The 24733-nt window shown below is 40.1% G+C and overlaps 2 protein-coding genes across 2 annotated transcripts in view; one reads left to right on the top strand and one right to left on the bottom strand.

Moving 5' to 3' along the window:
* The window catches only part of LOC138027228 (aminoacyl tRNA synthase complex-interacting multifunctional protein 1-like), a 14131-nt gene extending 785 nt beyond the window's left edge, over nucleotides 1–13346 (top strand). The window contains exons 2-9 of the mRNA XM_068874782.1: nucleotides 1491–1519; nucleotides 2667–2763; nucleotides 5367–5555; nucleotides 6934–7041; nucleotides 8246–8319; nucleotides 9669–9709; nucleotides 11173–11329; nucleotides 13134–13346. Of these exons, the coding sequence (XP_068730883.1) occupies nucleotides 1491–1519; nucleotides 2667–2763; nucleotides 5367–5555; nucleotides 6934–7041; nucleotides 8246–8319; nucleotides 9669–9709; nucleotides 11173–11329; nucleotides 13134–13265 (827 nt within the window). The 3' untranslated portion in view covers nucleotides 13266–13346. The remainder of the gene's footprint in view (nucleotides 1–1490; nucleotides 1520–2666; nucleotides 2764–5366; nucleotides 5556–6933; nucleotides 7042–8245; nucleotides 8320–9668; nucleotides 9710–11172; nucleotides 11330–13133) is intronic.
* Nucleotides 13347–13489: 143 nt separating this feature from the next.
* On the bottom strand, nucleotides 13490–24219 carry LOC138027219 (uncharacterized). The gene is made up of 4 exons (XM_068874771.1): nucleotides 24084–24219; nucleotides 19892–20078; nucleotides 15848–18041; nucleotides 13490–15213 (listed from the first exon to the last, which is right to left on the bottom strand). The coding sequence occupies exons 1-4, from the start codon at nucleotides 24156–24158 to the stop codon at nucleotides 15045–15047; spliced, it is 2625 nt and encodes an 874-aa protein (XP_068730872.1). The 5' UTR covers nucleotides 24159–24219; the 3' UTR covers nucleotides 13490–15044.
* Nucleotides 24220–24733: the final 514 nt, after the last annotated feature.

Below are 24733 nucleotides of genomic sequence, written 5' to 3'. Positions count from 1 at the left end.
GGATGGCAGAAATCCACACCCTCGATTTCTTGTCAGCACCCTTTGAAAAATGAAATCCGAAGAGTTGATATTTTGTCGGCACCTTTGAAAAAAATGTCAGAGGAGTTCAAATTTTGTCCGCTTCTTTAAAGAGACAAAATCTGATTCCCCCATTGCAAAAACCCCACATCCTTGGGGTGGGGGGTGGGTGGGTGTGTGCGGATAAAAAATGGAACGACCCAAAAGCGAACTGCCATTTTCACACAAGAGCGTGGTTTCAATTACGCATGAGCAGAAGAATATTTGCAGCAAAACACTCATTTATAGGCAGTTATTTGCAGGTCATGTGGTGGGCTCTTGGCCAATGGAAAGGAAGGAAAAAATATATTGAAAAATAATAGATTTTTCTAACAATTCTCTTTTAATCCCATACAAATATCGCAAATATCCCAAAGCTCTTGCATGCTCTGTTGAAACCGAGGACTCTTTTGCAAAATTGGTCAGTTTGTTTGAATAACAAAGAGGATGCTGTTTACAGATATCTTCCTTGTTCAAGGGTTAAATTTTTCTTGTTTGACTCTTGTCATCAACGTAATTGGGACCTTGAAAGTCATTGTTGGATGCATAATTTTCCAGTAATGTACATGCAGTAATGAACTTTATTGTGCATTCATTTCAACTGTTTGTCCAAAAAGCAAAGGGTTGGTATTAAAACCACCTGGCAGATGATAGTGCACAAAGATATTCTGGAGCCGTCTGACAACTTTTCTTCCCCGCTAGCAGAGCTGGTCTCTTTTCTTTTGCATTCACTGGGTTAACGAGTACAGGAAAAGAGACCTCTGCCATTGGTTGAAACGAATCCTCTTGTGATACTTCACATGTTGTATAGGCTCTGACTTAACAACAGCGGAATTACTTATAATTATTGTAAAGGAAATGCGCAAGACACAGTGGGTCCAAGTCACAGTCAGAAAACGCTGTCATCATGGGAACAGTCTCTTTCCTGTACTCATGAGCTCAGCAAATGCAAAGAAAAGAGACCTCTGATAGCAGGGAACAACTTTTGGTGTCAACTACTCTGATTTTGTGGCACCAATCTTGCCCACATCAGCCAATCCACTTAGAGGCTTTAGTAAGGTAGAGGTCCTATGCAGGGCTGACCAGCTGGAACCCCCTGAGATCCAACCATGAGCTTTCAAATGCAACAACTTTGATATAGGCTACTGGAGGTAGAATTGCTGAGGGACTGGTACTGGAACCAGACTTGCCCTCCATTCAATCTTTCAATCGCAATCTGACTCAAAGAGATTGTTTTACCTCTAGTTCCTGTCATTAACTCCCTATGTCAGGTCTGTTGTGGCTGCTTAATAGTATGATAATGATGAAAGCACAGCAACCACATGGTTTTCCACTGATGATAATTTGCAAAAGTCACTTTTTGCCCAGAGCCCTTCATTCCTCTTTTGCTTTGTTTTTCAGTTTATGAACAATCTTTTTCTATTTTTCCTTAGAGAAGAAAACCAAGTCCAGTGGCATAAAGGTTGGTACATGTAACTTACATCATTCTTAAGTTTATAGAAATATAACTTGCAATAGTTTTTATAATTGTACGTTACATATGTTATTGCTTGAGTTTCAATATTGCAACTCACGAGGAAATTGTAAATGGAATGAAAGATGCATTTTTCACCAATATCAGTTGTTGTTTCTTTCCCATGAGAACAACCTCTGCTATAAAATGAGCCCTTGTCAGTTCAGTTCACTTTTAATTATTTATTCAGCCACATTACATCATATTACATAGTACAGCATATAAACAAATTTGACACATGGAAAGGGAGCCCAGAAGAAACCATGTCATGGATACTCTTTTGGAAGTGAATAACTTTAAACCCATTGAGTAAAATCTAAGGCTCCATCCACACATATCCGGATATTTTTGAATCCGCAATTTATTCTTTCCAGACACGCCTTCCAATCCATCCACATGTATCCGGTGAATTTGCTGGTGAAACGGGAACTTTTTTAATACACTCTCCACAGTGGATATTTTTTAATCCACTATGAATCCGGAACCTTGTGGATGCTAAATCGGGAAATTTTTTTATCTGGATGACGTAACAAGATCGAGCCCAGTTTCACACATTTTTTTATTTTTGCCCAGGTTGTCTGAGGTGATGTGTGACAGTGAGTGACAGTGTACTTTCTTTTTGCATAAAGGATGTAATGTGACGTCATTACAAATGACTTCACAAGCATTATGACATCATCTATCATCCCATTCCTATCAATTCTCAATATGTGATACTTTGTGGGTTGACAGCCCTGATTTATAAACATTTAGCCTGAAAAGTTTCCTGGTTTTTTCTTCATTGCTGTAAATTGCTTGCTTTGTACCTGCAGCAATCACTTTTGTTCTGCTTTACTTAATGGGTCTTTTCAAAGTTGTTTAATTTGTTTTTCGTGAAGCAAGAGAGAATTTTGTTTCTGGCCATTGGGTTGAACAAGCTATATTATTTTGTGAATAGGTAGTTTCTTTTATAATTTGACAGCAGCAATTTTGGGTTTGATAATATTTGGAAGTAAATTGGGGAATCCTAAGGTGCCAGTTAAGATGCTTTAGGATTCGATAACTCCTTGGGCATTTATTTTGATAAAGGAAAGAGGTTTACTTGTTTTCTTGCAAGGATCACATTTCTGCTCTTAAACAAGAAAATGATAGTTTGAAGCAAGAAGTTGAGAAGCTAAAAGCAGAGCTGGAGTACTGGGAAGTTAGGAATGGTTGTAAGTAGAACACCTTGATTGATACAGTGTAGGTGGTGTTTGGTTAAAACAGTGAAATCAATCGGTTGTAATAAATACCAGGTACCTTCTAATGAAATATGTGTATGTCATCCATATACTTAAACTGCAGATATGTATTGACTTTTCAAGGAAAAGATCAATGCTGTGTTAATGTAAGTATTTTACAAAAGGGCTGAAAAAGCCCATACTTGAATGGGACTAGAACTCATGGGGAATGCACTACACACTACTCTTAGACTACCAGACGAGTAAGTTGTCAAGGTTCTAGGCAATAAGCTGGTCTCTCGTAGGAGATGAAAAATATGGGTTTCATATAATTTATACTGTATCTCCTCCATCACACGTTCAATTTGTATGGTACAGTATGTAAATTGATCAGATCACATGTGATCTTTCACACTGAACTACATGTATCAGTAAAAACCTTTCGATAAATATATGTACTGTACCTTCTTTTGATCAGTAATATATGTACAATCCATGTATTGAAATAATTGTTCTCCAAGGACCATTTCTACCCTGCATGTAATTCAATTTGTCAACTCCCAGCAACTACTGATCAGAAGAACCTTAAATTGAAGTTATGGAAGTGTAATCATTTTCAACTTCAAGGTTTTATAAGTTCGGTTTAAAGGGGGAAGGGAATCTTAGAGATAATATTTTTGAAGAAAATCGAATAAACAAATTGAAAGTGGTTCAGTGTTGTCTGTACTCTTATTGACAACAATATTCATCATCACAGTGGTCAAAATGTTGTGGACTCACAAGGCGCAGCCACTGCGATGATGAATATCATTGTCAATAAGAGTACAGACAACGTGGAACCACTTTCGATTTGTTTTTTACCACAATATTCAATGCCAAAGAAAGTGTTTTTTTTCAGAGTGTGGCGAAAATCATGACACAAAGAAAGAGCAAGCGATGTCTACAATTTTCTTGCAATATGATTGGTTTATTTCCCAAAATGAGCATTCCTGATTGGCTATTACATTGTGTGACAAATTGACACAAGCATGGTGCGAGCAGCGTTGTCTAGACTCTTATTAACAGCAGCCAAATTAGCCAATCAGATTGCAAGATTGCAAGCAATTGTCACAGTGGAAAATTGCTAATTTAATCCAACTTTGGGTCAACAAGGTTTTGAATTACTGGGGGCCAGTTGATGATAACGATGACTCCACAAGTTGCAAAATCTTTGTCACCCTGACAAAGCTACTAGTGACTCACGGTAAATTTAAGGCAGTTTGTTGCACATGGGAGACCGTAATCTTCAAAAGTGCCTAAACTATATTATGCCCAACAGGCTGTCACTATCTAAACAATCTTTAACGCCCAAGTCGCCAGTGGAGGGTAGGTTCCCAAGAAGCCCAGGGGCTGCAACCGCAGTCACATCCCCAAGGCGCTAGAACACCCGACTGGCCTGCCTAACCCGCAACCAACCCCGACCCCTCCGCGCCAAGCCCCTCTCCAGGCCTTCTGATAGGGTGCGATTAAAAAATGCAAATTATGCGATTGTCAGGGCAGATTGTGCGATTAGAAAGGCCAATTATGCGATAAATAGTGTAAATTATGCGATTTTTTTTCTCAGCAATTTTAAGTTTGTTTTATAAGGTTTCAGGTTAAGAAAAACACTTTTTTGCTGCCCTAAAGACATTTTGAACACAAAGGAACAGTAATTACGTATCTCGATCGACATTAGTTGGGATAAATAAAAAAAATGAGGTCTTCTGCACTACAGGTGCACCACGTTAAAAGTTGAAAGGACACAGCTAACATGCCAAATGAATGATCAAGGTGCTTGTCAACCACGAACTTCCGAAGATGTCAATCACAATAGGGCCATACCCCCATTTATACGAGAGAAAATAAGCCGCGGCTTACAGAAGACTCGAATGTTCACCCCGTATATATAATGGTACAAAATCTATGTTCACGTCTTTTTCAAGCTGCGGCTTATATTGACTGGGAATATATATTCGTATAAATAGTTCCTTTTGCGTATTTTGTACACCGTGGCCAGAGTAAGCCACGGCTTATTTTCTCTCGTATAAAAGGCCCTAATATTGCACGACCAGAAAAACATCAGTCAATCGTCCACGTGGAGCGTACCTGTGAGGTACTGTCTTGCTCGATCGTGAGCTGCCAGATTAGGCGGAAGGTGGGAACTTCCTTCTTCGTCGAAGAAAACGCGAGCGTTTTCACAACAAACTTATCCATGAGTAAGTTTTCATCAGTTTTCAACGAAAGAAACTACATTTTGCCGAAAAACTTACAACTTCGCTTATTTTTCACAAATCTCTCTCTAAGAGAAGGCAACTGTGTCATTTCAGTTGTGTGTATATAAGGGCCGTCACTTTTGGCAGTCAAAGTTGTGTAATACACAAGTTTGACCGTCAAAGTTGTGTATTACACAAGTTTGACCGTCAAACTTGTGTAATAAACGAAAAATTTAGAGTCCGGAAACAATCTGACAGTCCGGAAACAATCTGACAGGTGTTTATAGTTCATGTACTTAAATTACCCACTTGAGATAGCAAGCTGAGCAGCAGATACTAATATTATTGTTTTTTTTTTCTTTTAAGTGAGACAATTTTCCCTCCCAACCTTAACACAAGCAGTTACTTCTTTCTTGGCACAAGAGAAAGTGGATACAGTGTCTACAGCTGAGCAAGCTGAGGTAAAGGAGGAGAAGCCAGCCGAAAAGAAACCTAAGAAGGAAAAAGCAGAAAAGAAAGGAAAATCTGAGAAAACTACTGGAAGCAAAGCAGCAGGTACGAGTTAATTTCGTCAAGTAAATACTATGTACAGTTGAATCTCGATTATCCGGACTCATTGGGACTAGACGAAATAGTCCGGATAATTGAGGGTCCGGATAATCAATAATATGAATATTAATGAGGAACGAAAACTGATTACATTAAGAAAGCAACATTTAATTGTGAAACAAAACATTTGCAAATCGTTTGGAAAACAATATTTACGATAGATAATCTTCACTGTCCGTTGTGAATACCTGTACACGTGTTGGCAAACGTCGTGATCTTTTCCTTGCGGATATCAGATATCTGCCGTTTACTAACGCCATATTCAGCTGACAAATTGGTTCATTTTTCTTCTTTCTCTATTTGCAAAATTATAGCCTGTTTATCTTTATTGAAAGAACAGATCACTTACCCTTCAAGGACATGATGATCGGGAATAGACGTTGTGACGTAGTGTAGCTTGTTTGCCTAACGAGCCAATAGAGCAACTTTAAGCCAATCAGAACTCATTCGAAAGTTCTGCATTAGTAACGACATGTGCGAGCACTTCTTTATTTTTCTTTTTGAAAGCGGATCTTGATCATGACTAATAAATAATCTTGACAAAATTGGGACCAGAGAAAAAGTCCAGATAATCGAGAAATCCAGATAATCGAGGTCCGGATAATCGAGGTTCGACTGTACAGCTACATGTACACAATATAAAATATAGATACCTCTTAATTTACTAACTGAGTTTGAGACATTTCCGTACTGTAAGTGATGGGCCAATTTTTTTCCACTGATTTATGCACGGGAGCCATTAAAAATTCAACGGAAGGTAATCAGTCGCACAGGAAGGCAAATGACTGAGTTGAAGTCAAGTGGAAGGTTAACTGCGACAAATGATTTCCCCTTGAAAATCCGAAAAACAAATAAATTCTTCTTGGCTTTTTGGAATAGTTTCCTTGCAAGATTCAAGCTGGGTGCGTATAAGCTGCACCCCTTATTTTGAAGGTCAATGTTTAGTTTGTCGCTTATTCTTGGAGACTGAAATCTGAAAGGCAATATTTGACTACTCTTGTTATCAGGCAACTGAGAACCCACAAGATCAGTGAAATGTAAAAAGTACCTGTTTGCTGCACTCTTAAATAAATTAAATTACCTTTATTGTCGATATAATTGTATTGTTTTTACTGCCCAATGTACAGTACATGTACAGTACATGTACAGTACTTTAGCCATGAACTGTCACAGATCAAACACCAATTTGAAGGAGAAGAAAATTAACAATATTTTTCTGTGATTTTTGTACTGTTTCCTTTGCTTTCATAACAGATCATACTCAATAACAGAAACCAGCAGTTTAATTCATTATTTTTGAGTTTGTACTTTTCCCTACACTCAGAGAAACCCTCCAGTGCAGAACCAGATGTCCATCATATTGACTTCCGCATTGGTAAAGTTTTGTCAGTAGAGAAACACCCTGATGCCGATACACTTTTTGTGGAAGAAAGTGAGTATTTACTTACAACAGGGGTTAGGATTGCCATGCAATGTGCCATGCTCTGTGATATGTCTACAGGCATTTGTAATAATTATTATTGAAGATTGATTCAAGTGTTTACCTGACCTCAACCCTGCATTCACTGCCTGTGGTACAGTAGACCTTTCATTAACACTAGAAAGTGTAAAACCGTTGCCATACCTAAAATTGAAGACAAACTTCATTTCTGTAATCAGTTATTATCATTATCTATGGTAGGGGCCCAGTTGTGAGGGCCTGGGATTTACGTGTGAACGCTGTTGTTTCAAATCTCCTAATGATCGCAGATACATTACTCAAAGTTAATTAAGCCCTAATTATATTATTAATAATGATAATAATAATAATAATAATAATAATAATAATAATAATAATAATAATAATAATAATAACAGTCTTTATTACAAGCAATTCCTACTTACAACAGACGTGTAAGTTAACAGAGAAAAAAATTGAATTTACAAAGACTATACTAGTTCAAATAGACATCTATTTACAAAGGTATTTTTAAAACGTTTAGTCTTGACTCCAGGTAGTATAAAATTATGACGATGATCTCGTAACATACGGTTTCTTCTCTGTTTTGGCAGTAAATCGTGCAGACAACGATCCTCGGTAGTAGATATCTTTTCCCGTAGTTTAATGTCACAATTAACTCCTTATAGTTTCAACAAAATGGGTAAATTGTAAATGCATACTGATTTCAATAAGGGTCACGAAGTGTCCCATTTCTCTTCTCTCCAACTTGAACATCACTAATATGTCTCGGAAAACAGACAGTTAAAATCACGAAGTGTCCCCCAAATACTGCTCCTCAGGTATTGATAAACAGCTGTATTTACCCTAAGCTAAAATAACGCTAACCTTTACCCTTACTTTATTGTTGGAGCTTAGACTTAAAGGGATGTCCAAATTGGGCATGCATACGTTTAATTAGGTGCATTTGTGGACATAAATGACAGATCAAAAGTTAACCGGCAACTGAATTCATCTTCTCCATTTGCTAATAAGTAACTTGTCATCTTCTGCCAGTTAGGTTTTTCCAGCGAGTCATGTCTGATGATTATTTTTGAATGTTCATTTCCTTGTCTACTTTGGCAGAGCATTCATAATAACTATGTCCATGTGGAAAATGCCCTTTAATACAATTAAATGATTCATGTACTTGTTTCAGTCGATGTAGGAGAGGAATTGCCAAGAACAGTTTGTAGTGGCCTTGTGGGATCTGTTTCACTGGACGAGCTTCAGGTATAAGGGCTATATTTTTCTTTATGTGTGTAAGAGCAACTAACACTTAGATGTCATCCTTTCAGTGTCATCGTTTGCATTAAAGGATATCAGGGCTGGTAGAGTAATGAGAATGGACAGTAAAGACCAGATTCTTAGGGCCGAAAAAATGGAAGAAAATAACAATTTCTGATTACCATGTCATCTCAAGCGCTAGTGACAGACCACAATGAATACTGTACCAGAAAATCCGTTTATTGGTAAACGCAAGAGCTGGCACAGCAGTTGACCTCTATTACCGGTAGCTCTGCAACTATTTAACAATTATTCGCCAAAGGCAAGGTGAATATCGCGGAATTAAAACCGAGGCGAAGTCGACGTTTTTATTCACCGATATTCACCGAGCCCGAGGTGAATAATTCTTTTAATATAATTATATTTCATAGGGCATAATTTGAAAAATGTTCATTTTCTTTGAGAGAATTAATTTCTTGGTCTCAACGGCATGCGGCCATTTTGAAAAAAACCGCTTAGGTGATTATCGCGTAGTTATCACCTCAAGTGCGACCAATCAGCGCAGGGAATTTTCAATAATTGCCAATGTAATTATACCGATGATGGTGTACATGTTTTGCGCATTTGAGGAGGTTGATAAGGTAGTCGCTTGGCAACGAGCGAAAGGACTGCCGGGTTTCGAACCTGCGACTTACGTAAAACCGGTCGGATACTCTATCCATTGAGCTGGAAGAATTCTCAGGGAGCTCATCTAGGTTCTAAATTAAAATAGACAAAGTATCCCGCAAGTCTGCCGGCTCAACAATGTCATGCGCCTCAAATTTCAAATGCAACTACATGTATTGATTTTAGCTCTAATGCAGCTTCAAACAACTCTGGCCAGGATATTTTACAGCTGATACCCTGTTTGTTCCCTTTCGACAAGGTTATGGCAGTACAGAGTGCTGATTATATCAAGAGGGCTTGAACGGAGGTTTCGTTTTTCATTCATCTTCTTTTGAAAGATGTTCCTTCGCTCCACTTCATCCTTGTGACCCTTTCTATTTTTTCTTCGTTTAAAATGAAACCCGGAAGACAATAATAAACACGGAGAATAAAAAAAAAAAAGAAAGATTTGTATTCGATTTTTCCCCTAGAGGCTTCAACGTACTAAGACTTAGTTCTAGTATTTTGAGATTAAGCTTAAAAAATGCTTTATAGTATATTAATTTTTAGGACATCTGATTGGACGAGAATTCAAGACCCCCTAGCTTCGAGTAAAGTAGCTGGTGTAAAGCGAATACCCACTGAGATTTTTTAACCATCTTCAATCTACCGGTACTCGTAGTATTAATTTGTTGTTGTTGCGCCCTTAGGATCGCATGGTGATCGTGATGTGTAATCTGAAGCCAGTCAAGTAAGAAGATTATTGTTTAAATTAATAGCAATGACCAAGCTTACGCACCTCAGACAAAATTCGGTTCTTTTCCGTTCCAATCGTTCGCGCGTGCTCTTTGTCGGGCGCTTCTCTGGGATGGGATGCAGTACCGCCCAGTGCTTAAGGCGCTTGCCTTGAGGTCTGGAGATCCCGCGTTCAAGACCCGCTCTAACCACTCGTTGAATTTGATCCTGGTAGTCCCTGGTTCAACTTCCCAGCTGCACTTGTAAATAGCCAACTGGTTTGCCTCCGGCCAGTTGGGATTCTTAACGATTGTTGTTGTTGATGTTGTGTTTTATTGGCCCTGAAAAGCCCCTATGGGGAGTGGTCAGTTAAGTATTGATTGTATTATATTGATGACGAAAGGGAAATGAAAGCTACTTCTTCGCAGACTTCATCTCAAGTGTAGACGTCGTTCAATCGTGCCTGTTGTGAATTGGAAAATTTGACTTTATTAGACTAGTTGATGAAAGACGGACTACCACCGTAGAGCATAGAGAGATCGAAGGGCTGACGATTCGAGCGGTAGCCCTTCGGCAGAGCGAATTGTGAGTTCTTTGAGGTTTTTTACATCGATATCGTTGGTTTCAACAGGCATGTTTTTCAACGAAAACAAAAGAAAACGTTTGCACAATAATAGAGTTCGATTCCCGGAGGATTGGATCGGGACACCAACATGGCCGCCGTTTCTTTGTTTTGGGACACCAACATGGCGGCCGTGATGTCATGTGAAACTGAGAACAGGAAGTGGGGAAGCCATGCCACTGGCGGGGACATGGTAACGAAAGGAAAACCACTTCCTACATTTTACATTTATCGACCCTCAAACAACGCACAGTTTAGTTCGCTTTGACGAAGGGCGAGCTCTCAGAATGTCAGCCATCCGATATTTATAGCACGGTTATTCGACCTCCGTCAACTCGTTCAGTAACGCCAAGTCTTCCGTATTTTCCTCTCGCACCGTGGCAGCACCGCGGTTTCGTTATAAAATACCGCCTAGGTTCCTGGTAGTAAGTACGAACTGATCAAAGGTTTGCCTAGTTCAGTTTGAGCTTTCAGTCTTTCTGTATGCAATTTGTGAAATTTTTACTAGAAAGTAGCGAATCTAGTGGCGTTACTGGCATTACTGCTTTAACTCTGCTATTTTTGCCGCGATAAAGTTGCTGTAATAAAAATTGCACGTGTTAGTTTTGCCGCGATGAAGTTGCTATGAAAAGATCGCAGGTGCCGAACCACGGTCCATTTCGGCGCGATTTCTCTGAGATATTTGCGGCCTCGATATCACCAGGGTTTCGAGTTTGGTCGAAACTCATTGCAATTGAGCTTTGACAGAAAATTCATAAATTTGCTGCAACAAACAATGTTAGCAAAGCCGGGTTAGGGATCAATCGGCTTTTGTGAGTATCAGTTCCGCCTTTTTTGACTTTGCTTTAATTGGACAGAATGAGAGGCGTTACATCACAAGCCATGGTCATGTGTTCAGGACACGAGAAGTTGTTCGAAGTGTTGGACCCTCCCGAGGGTTGTGTACCTGGGGACAGGGTCACATTTGAAGGGTATCCCGGAGATCCGGACAGCCAGCTTAACCCCAAGAAAAAGGTGAATTGCAACTGAAGTATGTAAAATCAATTCAACTCCAATTTGGTGAGCATCAGGTTATAAAGTAAAGTAAAGTAAAGTAAAGCAACCATATTTAGCGTCGATAACTCGTAACAGTAATTCAACTGACAAACCTGAGGTCGACTTTGATGGTGCGTCTTCGTGTCTAAAAAACAAGTGAAGTTAAGTGCGTTTCTTGGCCACTCCCCACGAGGTTTTCCAGGACTAATTTGGCATAGAGCAAGGCTGCTGCCTAAGAAAATTTTAAAGGGCCCTCAGAGCTAAACGCTGAGAACTTAGGAGCCCAACATGTGAAGTGAAAGGTGTTGCTGTGAAAATTAAGGTGCCCAGAGCTATTCTTTAGGAGCCCCAGGCTACCGGGCTCCTGTTAGGCAACAGCCTTGATAGAGTAACGGGGGATTTACAATTAGTCAGGGAAGAGAGAGAGGTTATCATAGAGCGAATGCAAAAGCGTCAGTTAGAGAATGCATTCTTCTTCCGTATTTGCGCTTATTAGCCTTGAACTAACCTCGTTTTACAGACCCTTGTAATTTAACGCTTGCCAACGAGGCTAGGAAGTTCAATTAGCATAAACATCACAGAGTAAGTTACTTGCCGCCATTTTTGTATTCCGACTATGTGCGGATTCGAACCCCGGCTGGACCAAAACTGTGTGCCTTAAAATTACTGCGGAGACAGTGTTGCTTTTGTAATTTAACCTGAAAATCGTTGGACTTTCAAGTTTTATTTTATAAGGACTATAAAGAGCCCTTGCTTGCAATCAGGTTGTGTGGGATGTAAAAAGAAAAAAAAAACACTCACTGTTCGAAAAGAGCAGGGAACGTAGTCTGCGGCGTTTTGACACCTGGGGCCGGTTGCTCGAAGCCTGGTTAGCGCTAATCGTTGGTTAAGAGTTATCATTGAAAACCTCTAGGTTTCCATAGTATTTAACGCTGGTTAGCACCTTACCATGCTTCGAGCAACCAAGGCCTGGTCTTGTTCGGTTCTTGGGGAAGTCTCTCTTCCCTGACTAATTGTAAAGCCCCCCCTTGCACTGTGCTAAGTTAGTCCTGGAAAACCTCGTGGGGAGTGGCCAAGAAACGTACTTAAGTTCACTTGTTTTTTTAGACACGAAGGCGCACCATCAAAGGGCTCGTTTCAGTCTCTATTTTTGTGCGAATCCACTCAAGCTCGACCAATATTCCAAGATGACGATCAACAGAAGACAACACCGAGACTGAACAGAACTCTTAGAATATACTTCGATAGCAACAAGAGAAAGAGTTTGGTTATTTTAAAACAAGAACGACAAATAACATCTTATGACATGTTAGGGATACATCGTTGTCTTTCGTGGGATTTTTTATGCAAAAAGTATCACATGGCTTTGTATGCGTCCACGTTTGATTGACAAATCATCCGTATGTGTCAAAGGGCCGATTTACACGATATGATTTTGTCGCATGCGACAAGCTCACGACAGGCCTACGACATGACTTACGATTGTCGCAGCGTTTTAAAACATGTTTTAAAATGCTACGACATTTTTTCTGGCGTACACAACAATCGTAAATCATGTCGTGGGCCTGTCGTAAGCCGTTGTCGCTTGCGACAAAGTCGTATCGTGTAAATCGGCCCTACGATACCACGCCCGGGGCGAAATGACTCCCATTGACGAGTAAAATCGTCTGGCGTTGGGCAGAGTGAAATCTGGAAGTGGTCGCCCTCTTTAGAAGCAAAGGGTTCATTAATCTGCCTTTGTGGCATTGTACGTTTGATCTTGTTTTTTTTTTCTTGTTGGTAGATTTGGGAGCAAGTGAAGCCTCACCTTCGTACAAACGACGCTGGAGTTGCATGTTACAAAGATGTACCTTTTACTGTCACAGGAAAAGGCGTTTGCACATCACGCACATTGAAGAATGCTACGGTGTCGTAAATTGAAATGTAAAACGGAAAGTTAACGTTGTTGTGATTTAAGAATAAAGTCTCCCTTCGGGGGAGTGTTTCCACTATTGTAGCCAACTTCAGTAGATTTGCTTGTCTTGGCTCTGATAAATTTGCATATTTTGTGGGCAAAAACAATCCATAGCTTTGCACGCTCTGCACGTGCGTTTTTCACTTTGGTCCATTTTTGTGCCGTCGTCAGCAAAACAACAACAAGAAAAAGCCAAACTTGAGGTTTTTTTGAAAAACGTCAGCCCTTGAGGATAACTTTTCATTTTTTCCCCAATATGAAACGCCGTTTCGACCAGTGTCACCCTTGAGGAACTACCACACCCTTGTCATATTAAAAAGATTGAAATAATCACGAAGTGATAGCAATAACGCGAATTTATATTTTGAGATGACTTTCTCGTTACCGTCGCCCTCGTCGTTGCTTAAGTTCCATATTGGGAGTTTTAGAAACGATTACGGCTACGGCAACGCTAAGAGGCAGTAATATTATTGGTTGAAAGAACCAAATTGATCGTGCTGCACGTGCGGCACGCATTTTTGAACATTTCTCTCCCGTACTCGTCAAAACTACTTCGTGAAATGACCAAATTTAAGATTTTGACTACAACGTGGACAAACTACAGTGAATCTTTCAGTCTCACTCTTTACATCAAATCCGTCCGTACTAATTCTGTTATAGGACACTTCGCCCATATTGTATAATATATACGAAATGGAGTAATCATGAAATACTTAGAATAGATGAAACTTATATTTTGAAAGTGACATTTTCGTCGCCCTAGCCGTCGTGGTTTCTTAAACTGCCAAATTACGCAACGACGACGGCTTCGAGAAAAGCCACAAAGCAAGATTACGATTGTTTAAAAGAGGAAGAATAATCTTGTTGCACGTAGGGTACGGTCATACTTTTGCTGTGCGTTGCATAACTACGGCTTGAAAGCACCAAATTTGAGGTTTTGATGACAACGAGAGCACACAAATGTGACTGTTTCATTCTCTAGTTTTCTCTGAAACCACTTTTACCAATTAATTTTTAGGCACTTCGCCCACATTGTACGACGTAAACGAAATGGAATAATCGCGAAAAACCTACGACAGCGCTAAATTATATTTTGAAAGTAACCTTTACGTCGACTTCGCCGTTGTAGATCTGCAGGGGGCCGGTTGCTCGAAGCCTGGTTAGCGCTAACCGTTGGTTAAGAAGTATCAAAACCTTTAGGTTTCCATGGTAGTTAAATTAAACACTGATTAGCGCTAACCATGCTTCGAGCAACCCAGGCCTGGAAGTGCCTATGAAAGGCTTTGACGGCAACGTGAGCCTACAACTGTGAATCGTTTATTTTCATCTTTACAGACCGAGCCAATCCAACGTGACTAAGATGGAGTAATCGCAAAGTACTTGCGATACTGCATGCATGCGATACTGATACGATACTGCGCCACTTCAAAATATCGCTATCATTTCGTTTCATGGCGTTGGCTTTGCCTTTGCTGGAAACTTAGCGCTATGGTAATTATTTCCTGAATATTCCATCTTGTTCATAAAAAAAATGCGCCACCCGGAGCTCGGACTTAATTGGCCATCTGTGACTCTTTTTGATCATTGATCAATTTGAATGCTTGGTTTGCTAATTTTTTGCCCCAAATCACCTTTTTTCTTCATTGTATGTGTTACCTGAAAACTGCATTTTTCTTAGCCAATCAGAAAGGAGAAATTTTTTATGTATATTGTCATTCATGTTTCCGGATTCATGCTCGATTATTCATCTTGTAGAGTCAACAAAAGAAGTCGGAAATATTCGTCTAACAAAGATAAATGGTTGAGAATATTTGCCACTCCAAATGTGTGAGAGGCAAGTTCAAACGTGTCAAACGCATCTTCTTTCTTTGTTTCTTCAATGGCCTTTTGCAGCTCTTTCAGGGAATTTCTACCGAGATAAAAAAAGATGTGTCGCACGTAATTAAGTTGAATACGCAATGATTTTGTTTAGACAGAATATGTCATCCTCTATTTTATGGCCTCTATCTCGTTACAACTGTCTTGTCCTTGCATTCCGAACATTTTAAACCAAAAAGTGCAATGAGAATGCAGGTGCATTCGAAAGCAGACAATGAGATCGAGACACCGAAAAGGGTTATGACGCAAGCGCATCCACGGTTCCTCTGCGCATGCACGCCCAAGTAATCTCGTTTTGAAACTTGTCCAATCTCGTTCACAGACGCAGCGATCCCTTTGGTCCGTGCCACGATTCACTGTCCGTCGGTAAATACTTTATGTATCCCTTACTATAGTGCTGTATACGGGCAACGCAAGCTGTGGGGACGGGATAGAATAATACCACAAAACTCTATAGTCATTTGGACTCTTCAAAATTTCTACCCATTTCATAGCTTGCAAATCAGGTCAAAACATTTCCAAAGCAATCTTACACAATTTGTGCTCTATTTGTTAGATAATAATTGTGCTATGTTGCTTTAAGATTGCGGAAGTATCTATGGCAAGGTTTAGTAAACAATAGCGTTCTTAATCTTTGCATTCCGTTTCGAACAGACGCATATTACCTTGTTATCTCGACGTCCACGACCCGCCTTCTAAGTTTGAGCCTGCAATCTTCGCAGTTGTCGACTTTGCAGCCGTCGTCCTTGTAAGCGTTCACTGTTTTGCGCGCCAAAAAAGCCATCGGGAGGTACTCCTTGTTCATTTTAAGAATTCCATCAGCCAGCACCTTTGCCTCGCTCTCACATACGCGCGATAGGATTGTGGGATGCGAGCGATTTGAAGTAACGATGTTGTTTTTGTCAAGCAAGATACGACCAGCGGACTTTGCCTGACGCACGTAGGAGATCATTTCAACCCTTGTTAGCGTCTCTGGGGGATTCATTCGACGCTTCAGTTCTCCCAAACTGACACTAAATTTGGTTTCTCTTAACCCCGGGAGAGACAGCAGACCGTTGACTTGACAAACGGGTTCATCGTCGTCTTGAGCCTTCATCTCTCCCTTGATAACAGATTTTTGTTCAAAAAAAGGTCGCGTTAAACCTGAAAATTCCAGTCTTCCTTCAAACCGGTTTTTTGGTTCATATTTCGCAAACTGTTGGTGATCCTCAGAATGTGAGAAACCGTTCGAGATCTGATTTTTGTTTTTTCTCTCATCAGCTGTCGCCAATGTTTCATTCTTAAATCCCCACTTATCCATGGCTTGGTAGGCGTGACTCTTATCGTCCATGCGTGGTTCTTGTCGGTGAGAATACGATCTTTTCTCGTCCCGATCTTGAGATTCCTTTTGATTGGACGTGATCTGTGATCGCTTCATTTTCTCGGCTGCCTTTCGCCCTATTGTGTTATGATTCCTGACTGCTTTAACGATTCGATTGAGTCGTAAAATCTTTGCAACATCCTGAGGGTAGTGGCGTAAGGTCCCTGGACGAACATCTACTTTCTCCTCGAAAACTGTGTCGCTCAGCTCTTCTTCGTCATGATTAGGGGGGCTTGAAAGGCAATCATTATTAACTGTGGTTTCACAGCCATTCCTCGATTTTTCATCGCAGCAAGGCAACGAAGTCTGCACTTCGTTGTCTTTATCGAAGTAATATTTTTCGTCGGTACAATTTAAGCGCATATCGTCTATTCTATAGCGAGAAACAACATGCTGTTTTCGCGAGATTTCTTGATCTGCGCCACCAACCAGGTCTTGGAAATAATTTCTATAGCCAGGAAATACAGAATCATGTGAGATTTTTCTCCGCTTGATTGGTGCATTAGTGTCAATTGGAGAAATTGCCTTGTGGGATGCTATATTGAGAGGAGAAGAAGGCGGACAGGCTTTTCTGTTTTCTTCAGGAAACTTCCAGGGCTCAGAAAGTCTTCTTTTATCTGCCACCACCCTTCCCTCCTTAAATCTTTTGTCACGGATCTCGTTGTATTTCTTGAATATAGGTTGTTCTGCGTTCTGTCGTTTTATCTGAAGAGAGCTTGGCCTTTTCCTCTCCCTGTACCACTGGTATTTTTTCCAAACTGGTTCCTCGTCCTTCTTGCTCATATGGCCACTGTCGAAGATTTCTCTTGGCTGACTTGACTCGTCCTGCTCTGGACAAGCCGTGTGATCGGCTCCATCTGTGGGCGATAAGCTCTTTTCTCGGGTCCCGGAACCTAGATGCTCTTGGTCACGACCGCTTTCGTCCTCATTTTTGTCGAGGCTTTCGTCGTTCTGGCTAACTTGACGTTGATCGAATCGGATTGAATCTGCCTTCGTGTCTTTTCCAAAATACTGTTCCAAAATGTGCTTTCCAGGAAACTTTTGAGCGAAGTTTGGAGCTGGAAAGTGACTGTAAACTGGTTTTCCCGGGAAACACAGGTAACTAGTGTGATGATACGGTGGGTCCTTCCTTTCTTCCTTCTCTCCTTTAAAAGGATTCCCCTTCAATTTATCGTTTGGTTGCCATGGAAAGAAGAGAGACCCGTGATCGCGCGGCGAAGACTGGGAAGTTGCGACCTTCTCGGGACGAATAGAGCTCTCTCGCTTCGCTTCACTTTCGGGAAGGGACTCGACGGTTTCTGCTTTGATATAGTCTAGCTTTGCTTCATCACTTAACTCGTAGGTTGTCATTTCTTGACTCTTGGCTCTCTTTCCTCTGGATGAGATCGGTGGTGTGCTGCTGTCATGCCCCTCGTTGTGACACATTTCTTCTTCTGGTTCTTGTTTGACTGATAAAATTGATTGAATTTCTTTTGTATGAAGCGAGGGTCCCAGATTCCCTATGGGATGACACAGATTAAATACAGCAAAAACGTTAGGTTTAAAGTCGGAATCCAATTTTTTCAAGCGAATCATTGATATTTGTTCCTGTCAAAGTGCACAATTTTCGTGAAAATATATTACTTTATGCGCATTTTTGACATACCATATAAAATATTAATATTCCTAAAATACGTTTGCATTTTACTTTCACAATTGCTTTGGTTCTGTTTCTACAAACTTTGTGACTGGTTTAAAAATGTCGTGTCATTTCCCGAGCCAATCGGAATAAAAAACGACTGTGAAGTGCTTCGACACATTTTCCCCGCGGTTCATTTGGGAAATAGGGTGCTGACGACTGCTACGAGAACAACATGTAAAAAAGAAACTTCGAGTTATTCTAAGTCTTTCAGCATGGAATGTGTGTGCAAACTTCCTTGAAAACAAAAATGGCATGAACGGTGAGGAGTTTGAGCTCTAATTTGGAAATTCATCTCAGAGTGTTTACGCATATCGGTGACCTTACTTCAAATTTGGTCATTTCCAATTGTTGTCGGGGCGAGCGCAGCAAAGAAAAATGTGAAGTGAAAGTTAGAAATATTATTGCATTTAGATAAGCGATTTAAGCCGGCAGTTGTACTGAAGCGGAATTCCAGCCCATTGACCGTGCAATTGCGGTTAACTGAAAAAATGTATAAAATAAATAGGAAAGTACGCACACTCTCATTGGTCATAGCTGTGTTTAGATGGGAGAAAGGAAAAAGTTCTCTGTTGCTTAATTCGAGTCCACTTAAACACTCTTTCCTTCAAGCCATACATTTCGTATGTCTGAAACACGATTCTGTATTCCAACAATGTTTAATTTGTAGTTTAATTTGTTATGAAATGTTCAATTTTCGATGAATTTGGCAGCAGTTAATTAAAACTAGTTTTTCAGAATTATTTCAAATTGGGACTTTTTTTCAGGGCTATGACAGAAAGAGATGATTATAAAACGCTCAGTCTCATTTGACTTTAAATTTAGGAATAATATGAAACATAATTTTTTTTTTCACCTGCAAATCAATATTGCCGTTATAATTTTGGTTTAACAGACAAAAAAACGTTTTAAACCGATAAAGGTGGTTCCCGAATCGTTTCGCTGAGGTGTCCTTTTTAACGAGGCAAGGAAGTTAAATTTAAGGGGTTAGGATTACTGATTAGCTTGCCTAATTTTCCAAGGTCATTTTTACTCTTCGGCTTTTACTCCTCCCGCGTTCTAGATCTGTGAAAGCTCTCGAAGATCTTTGAGTCAAAAATTGTCCCATGATTGATTGAATTTCCTTTATCTTTACGCGCATGCATCATCCACTAGTTTTACTCAGTCAGATACACAACCCACTTATCAGCGAAGGAAGTTGAAGGAACATTTGTTTTCTTTTATACATCTGCCTGATCATTATATCTGCCACAATGACGACTGGCTTGACTAATAATAAGATCGTGCTGATTTTATCTCAAACGCATCGTTAACTATTCGACCAAATGATGCGATGGAAAGTGCCTAAGGCAAGGCAGTCTTCCTTCACTATGGTTGGTTGTAATATAGACACATCCATGAATAGCGAATTATGGCCGTGAAGGCAGCACGCCATATTTATAATTTTTTTCACATCTCGAGCTATACCATTTTTGTAGTTCCTTGTCGTTATCTGTAAAAATGTTTCATGAGTTACATGGGTAGGACTGACCGGCCGACCTTATATCTCAGCCCAAAGCGACAAGCAAAAGAAGACTGACCAATACTTTTCCCAGTCAGCAAAAACAAATGCTAATGTTGAGTTTGCAAACCGTCCGGACTTTTTAAATGTTCCTAGAACGTTTTACTCACCTTGTTTTATTTTCCCCTCATTCTTCGTCTGCTGTCTTGTGTTGCTAGAATTATCAACGGATTGCGACCAGAGGTTTCTTTCAAGGTGCCCAGACGTGCAACTTACGTAAGAAGTCTTCTCGGCTTTAACCCTAACTAGCGACGTCCTTTCTCCGCGGAAGCAAACTTGAGAATTCATAGTTTTCACCTATGTTACGACAAAAATTTGAAATAGCATTAAAATTATTTCTGAGTTCTGAGTATTTCTTAATTTGTTCCCACAAACAGTGTACCTTACGGGACAATTCGACTGTCTACCGGTAAATCACTCCCTTTTATTCAAATATCGTGTCATTTTAACAGAATAAGGAAGGCATGGGGTTGAATATTTTGGTTACGGATCATCATTCAAAGTTAGCCCCAAGCCATATTTCATTATTCAACTCCGATCATATCAGCAACCCCCAGGAGACGAGAGTAGCATATACATTCATTTATACCGGCCTTAATTTGGACTATATAGCCTCGGGTCATGTGTTTCTTTTAATCAATATCACTCTGAAGAACAGAAGTGGAAGCGCAATGTTTTTTAGCGTGTATGTTAGCCAAAGGAGGGGGAATTCAGTATTCTTCTCGTAAACAGCTTGACCTAAAAAAAACGTAAGGCTGAGACTTAAAAACGATAAAATTTCATTCACTTTGGAACTCTTAGCGCACATCCTGGACTTAAGGAAAGCGAGTATCGTTGACATTGGGTCTGGACACTTGCAATATCGTCAGCAAAATATTGCAAGGATAGTCGCATTTAATCATGTACAGAATCAAATGCTCTCTACAAGTAGACGAACCAGACACAGCCAATATTATGGAGAGCGCAATTTAGCATACGCATATTTACAGATTTCTTGTTGAATTTAGCAGCAACGTGTTTCATTTTTAGCTTCTATGTTATGTAACCGATGGTGAATCAATCCCCCTCCTCTTTTAAAAGCGTTTTTTAAGGCATGGTTTTCAGGTCTTGTACTTAACGTTAAGGTTGCCACCCTGAATAACGGTGTTACAAATGCTTTTTGGAATTGATTTCTTTATTGATTTTCCGAGGTCATTTAAGGGTATCAGTCCCTCTCAAGGAGACCACAATCTCTCAATGGCTAAAGGAACCGCTGATGCTACAAGTAAATACTCAAGACCTATATTATTATCCATTTATCACAGGAAATTGGTTATAGCTTTACGAGAACACCACTTCAGACTAATGCGTAGAAACGTGTCAACAAAACATCAAGGTTATACTTCTTGAATATTCCATATTTTGTCTTCGGGGCTTAATTATTCTAATGCTAATAGTAATAATGATAATCATATCAATGAAACGGCCACAACGCCTTTAATTAATTGAAATACTCTCGAGGCTATGGCTGCGGGAAAAAAAACAACCAAACACAGACATGCTCGATCCACGTGAAACGCAATGAGACCCATGATTTTGGCGGTGGACTCTGAGTTTTAAGAAAAATTCATACTCTTCATTCCAAAGTTTGTGCTGATAAATGCTTTTATCTGAATTACGTGCAAAGACTACAGCAACGGGTAGCACAGACTAGAGACATCACAATAGATATAACTAGCCCTGAGGGCATCCTGTTCTTTTTTTAGAGCCGTATTGGCATAAAAATTGTAAGCATTCTGATCTTCTCAATGGGACCCAAGTCAGATCGGCGCCAAAGCTGATGCCACTTACCAAGTCGGCATTTTTGAACTTTGTGTTTTAAAAAGAAAGCTGCTCTTCTTGCTTTTTCGTCTTATTTTCCATCGATACGCATTTAAGTAAGTCGTATTTCGAGGACTTTCAAACAAAAGCTTGACCACACAGAAAACGTGCGTCTCGTCACCAGTCTTTTTCATCCAATACAGTTAACAATTATTCCATGAGCACGCGTTGGATATGAGATGGTAAATAGCCAACGAGGCGCTTAGCGTCGAGTTGGCTATAACCAGTCTCATGTCCAACAAGCGCGAATTGAATAATTGTTAATTATTAAATTCCTTAAACTCCAAACGTTTGTAAGTACGAAGTATGAGCGAATTGGGGGAGAAAATCCTAGCGAAATTCGAAAAAACGTGATGAAGATGCAATGTTATGTAATGCCTGGTGGTCAGACAGACGCAGACTCATCACAAAAACATTTCTTACCTTTTCGCAAACTTCTAAACGTCGGAAGTGATCCAAACTTTCCACAAAAAGGCTTTTTTGCTTTATTCCGAGAGAAATTTCGCCTCCAGAGTGAGCGAAAGTGTAACGATAATTGGAAAGAAAACAACTCAAAACTTCTAATTTCCAAAAAACTCTGCGGGCTGACTAAATCGGAAACGGAGGGGAGGGAGGCAGTCAGGCTGGTTTAGTATACCCTACGGGTGGAGGGAAAGAACAAGCAGGTGGTCGGATCTTGCTGGGGCCCAGGCTCTTTCAAGGCCTCTTAATGTTTCACAGAGATCTCAATCCGAACTTTATTTCTACAGTTAACCGGCATATCGAATAGCAAATTCGCTTGGTTTCGGTCGATATTTTGACTGACAGATCCCCAGAAAAATTATCAAATATAAGTACTATACTTTGTGCCTATTGCAAAAGCCAGGTTAAATTAAAACACGTACAGTCAATGTTAGTCTTGCCTGTAAACTATTGCGAAATACCTACGAATATCTTGAACATTGCAACAGCCTGTAAATAAAGTATAACTTCGAATCGGAAGATCAATGCGGAGGAGAAAACTCGATTGTTAAAGCATTTGGAAAATGGAGCCTAACGCGTCTTATATATTGACTCGTAGAGATTTGACAGACTACAGATATTTCCCTTACCTTTTTGCTTATGCCATCAGCTCGCGGCAATCACTCTTGTCTTACATCTTCTTTGCCAAATGTATTTGGAAGTTCGAAATTCGCTAGGGATGATCGCCACAAATTAACGTCTCGAGGATGATACGAACTGCTCAGTCGGGGTATGAGCATTTATTTTAAGAAGTTGAAAATGTTATTCCAAAATTCTATCCGGATACTTGCCCTCAGGTAATAGACCAGAAAGCCAGAGGCGAATGAATTGATAAGAATATTTATTACTTTATAGATTTCAAAGAGGCTGTTAGGCTTATTTCGCCGGGGGGTGCTTATACCAAATGTCAGAGCTTTGGTGTTCAAAGTCGCCATCCGACCCCTGAGGCGGCTTTGAGCGCCATTAAATGTGATCCGAAGCCATTTCGACAATGCAAATTTTTCGGTATACAGGGTATATCTGGAGTGTTCAGCTTCCTAGTTTAATTTATAGATATCGTCTAAGGCTATAAACATTTGGCACGACTTGAAAATGAATTGTTTTCTTCTTGAAAGCATCATCAACGAAGATGGAGATTTCCAGCTGCACTGACAAACTCATTCCCAGCGTCTCTCTTTTCCCCTTCTGCTCTATGGGATCGGAAAGGAAGAAGTTTGGGAACCTTGCATGTTTTCCTTTAAGTAAAATTTATTTTCTTAAACTTTGAAGCAAGAAAGCTAATATGAATTCAAACAAAATGTAAAAACGGGAATCATTTTTAAATAAAGATGTTCAAGTGTTCACACAGTAACCATAGGGACCCGAGGAAAACAAAATTATCATTCGGCTCAAATCTCAACGATATTTCGGTTTTTAAAGTTTCAAAGGACTCCTTATAGCCGGTTGGGAACCCATTTTTATTTTTTTTTTCATTCCTGATTTAGGCGTCCTTGTTAGGCTATTTTAGATTGTGCTAGTAAAAGTAGTGGTATATTATGGTACTAGCGGTGCCCTTTTTCTGCCCAAAATATGCTCAAATTATGCTCGTTTTCCCAAATTATGCCACTTTCTTCTTAAATTTATTCCTTTTGCAAAATAAACGAAGCAAAAAGTGTATCATAGAGGTGGTTTACACGTTACGTCTTCGCCGCCATTTTTGTGGACGAAAACAAAAGATCTCTCATTAGCTCCTTTTGTTCGTCCACCAGCAATTCTACATTACATCATTGTTTCTGTGTCTCTAGAGATTGGTTGCAAACCACCTGTTGGAAACACTCCGTGTTAGCAATTATAAATCCCATTTTGTGGTATGTTTGTCTCGCACACTATTCTAACAACGATTTCCATACAAAACGCAACTACCAAATACTGTACTATGAAAAATAAACTATGGGCACTTACACTGGCATTCACCCACATATGCATGTGTCTTGTGTCCGGTACACACTTATTCTCATGCAGTTTATCGGCGCTCATTAGCTCCTCTTCTTTTGTATTTTGCTTTCGTTGACTAGCCTGCGTGGCAGGCGCTAGAATGGGGAAGGAAAAGGGGAAGCTCGCGCGCGAAGCGAGGGGAGTGCGAGAGAGAGGGAAAGGAAGCCCCTGCGCCTGCGCCCTAATTAATATGCAAATTAGAGATATATGCAAAACGTCTGGCTGTCAAATAATATCCAATCAAAATCGCATATCGTTAAAACGAAGGGTTGGTAACCTGGTCGTACTCCAACAATGTCTGCAGAGTCAAAAGTAGCATGCGACGAAGAAAACTTGTGTGAACCTTTAACATCGCAGAGACAAGAATCATTTGGCGTTGTGTGGGCTGAACGTCTCCGGCATGTAGCGGGATTTTCCCCTCATCTGCCCCTGTACAATTAATCTTCAGCAAGGCACTAAATTTTATGCAAAGTGCTGTTAAGGCCGGGGCACACTAGGCGATAAGTCGCGGGCACAAGTCTCCGCAACAATTCGCCTCATGTGACGCGGTTAATTTGTGAAAATCATTGTCGCTTCTGCAGAATTTTGTCGCTGCGATCAGTTGCACGAATTCGTGC

Source organism: Montipora capricornis, chromosome 2 (assembly GCF_036669925.1).
Source record: "Montipora capricornis isolate CH-2021 chromosome 2, ASM3666992v2, whole genome shotgun sequence".
Classification (NCBI taxonomy): domain Eukaryota; kingdom Metazoa; phylum Cnidaria; class Anthozoa; order Scleractinia; family Acroporidae; genus Montipora; species Montipora capricornis.
Note: the sequence above shows the minus strand (reverse complement) of the source record. Positions and strands in the feature narration are given on the sequence as shown.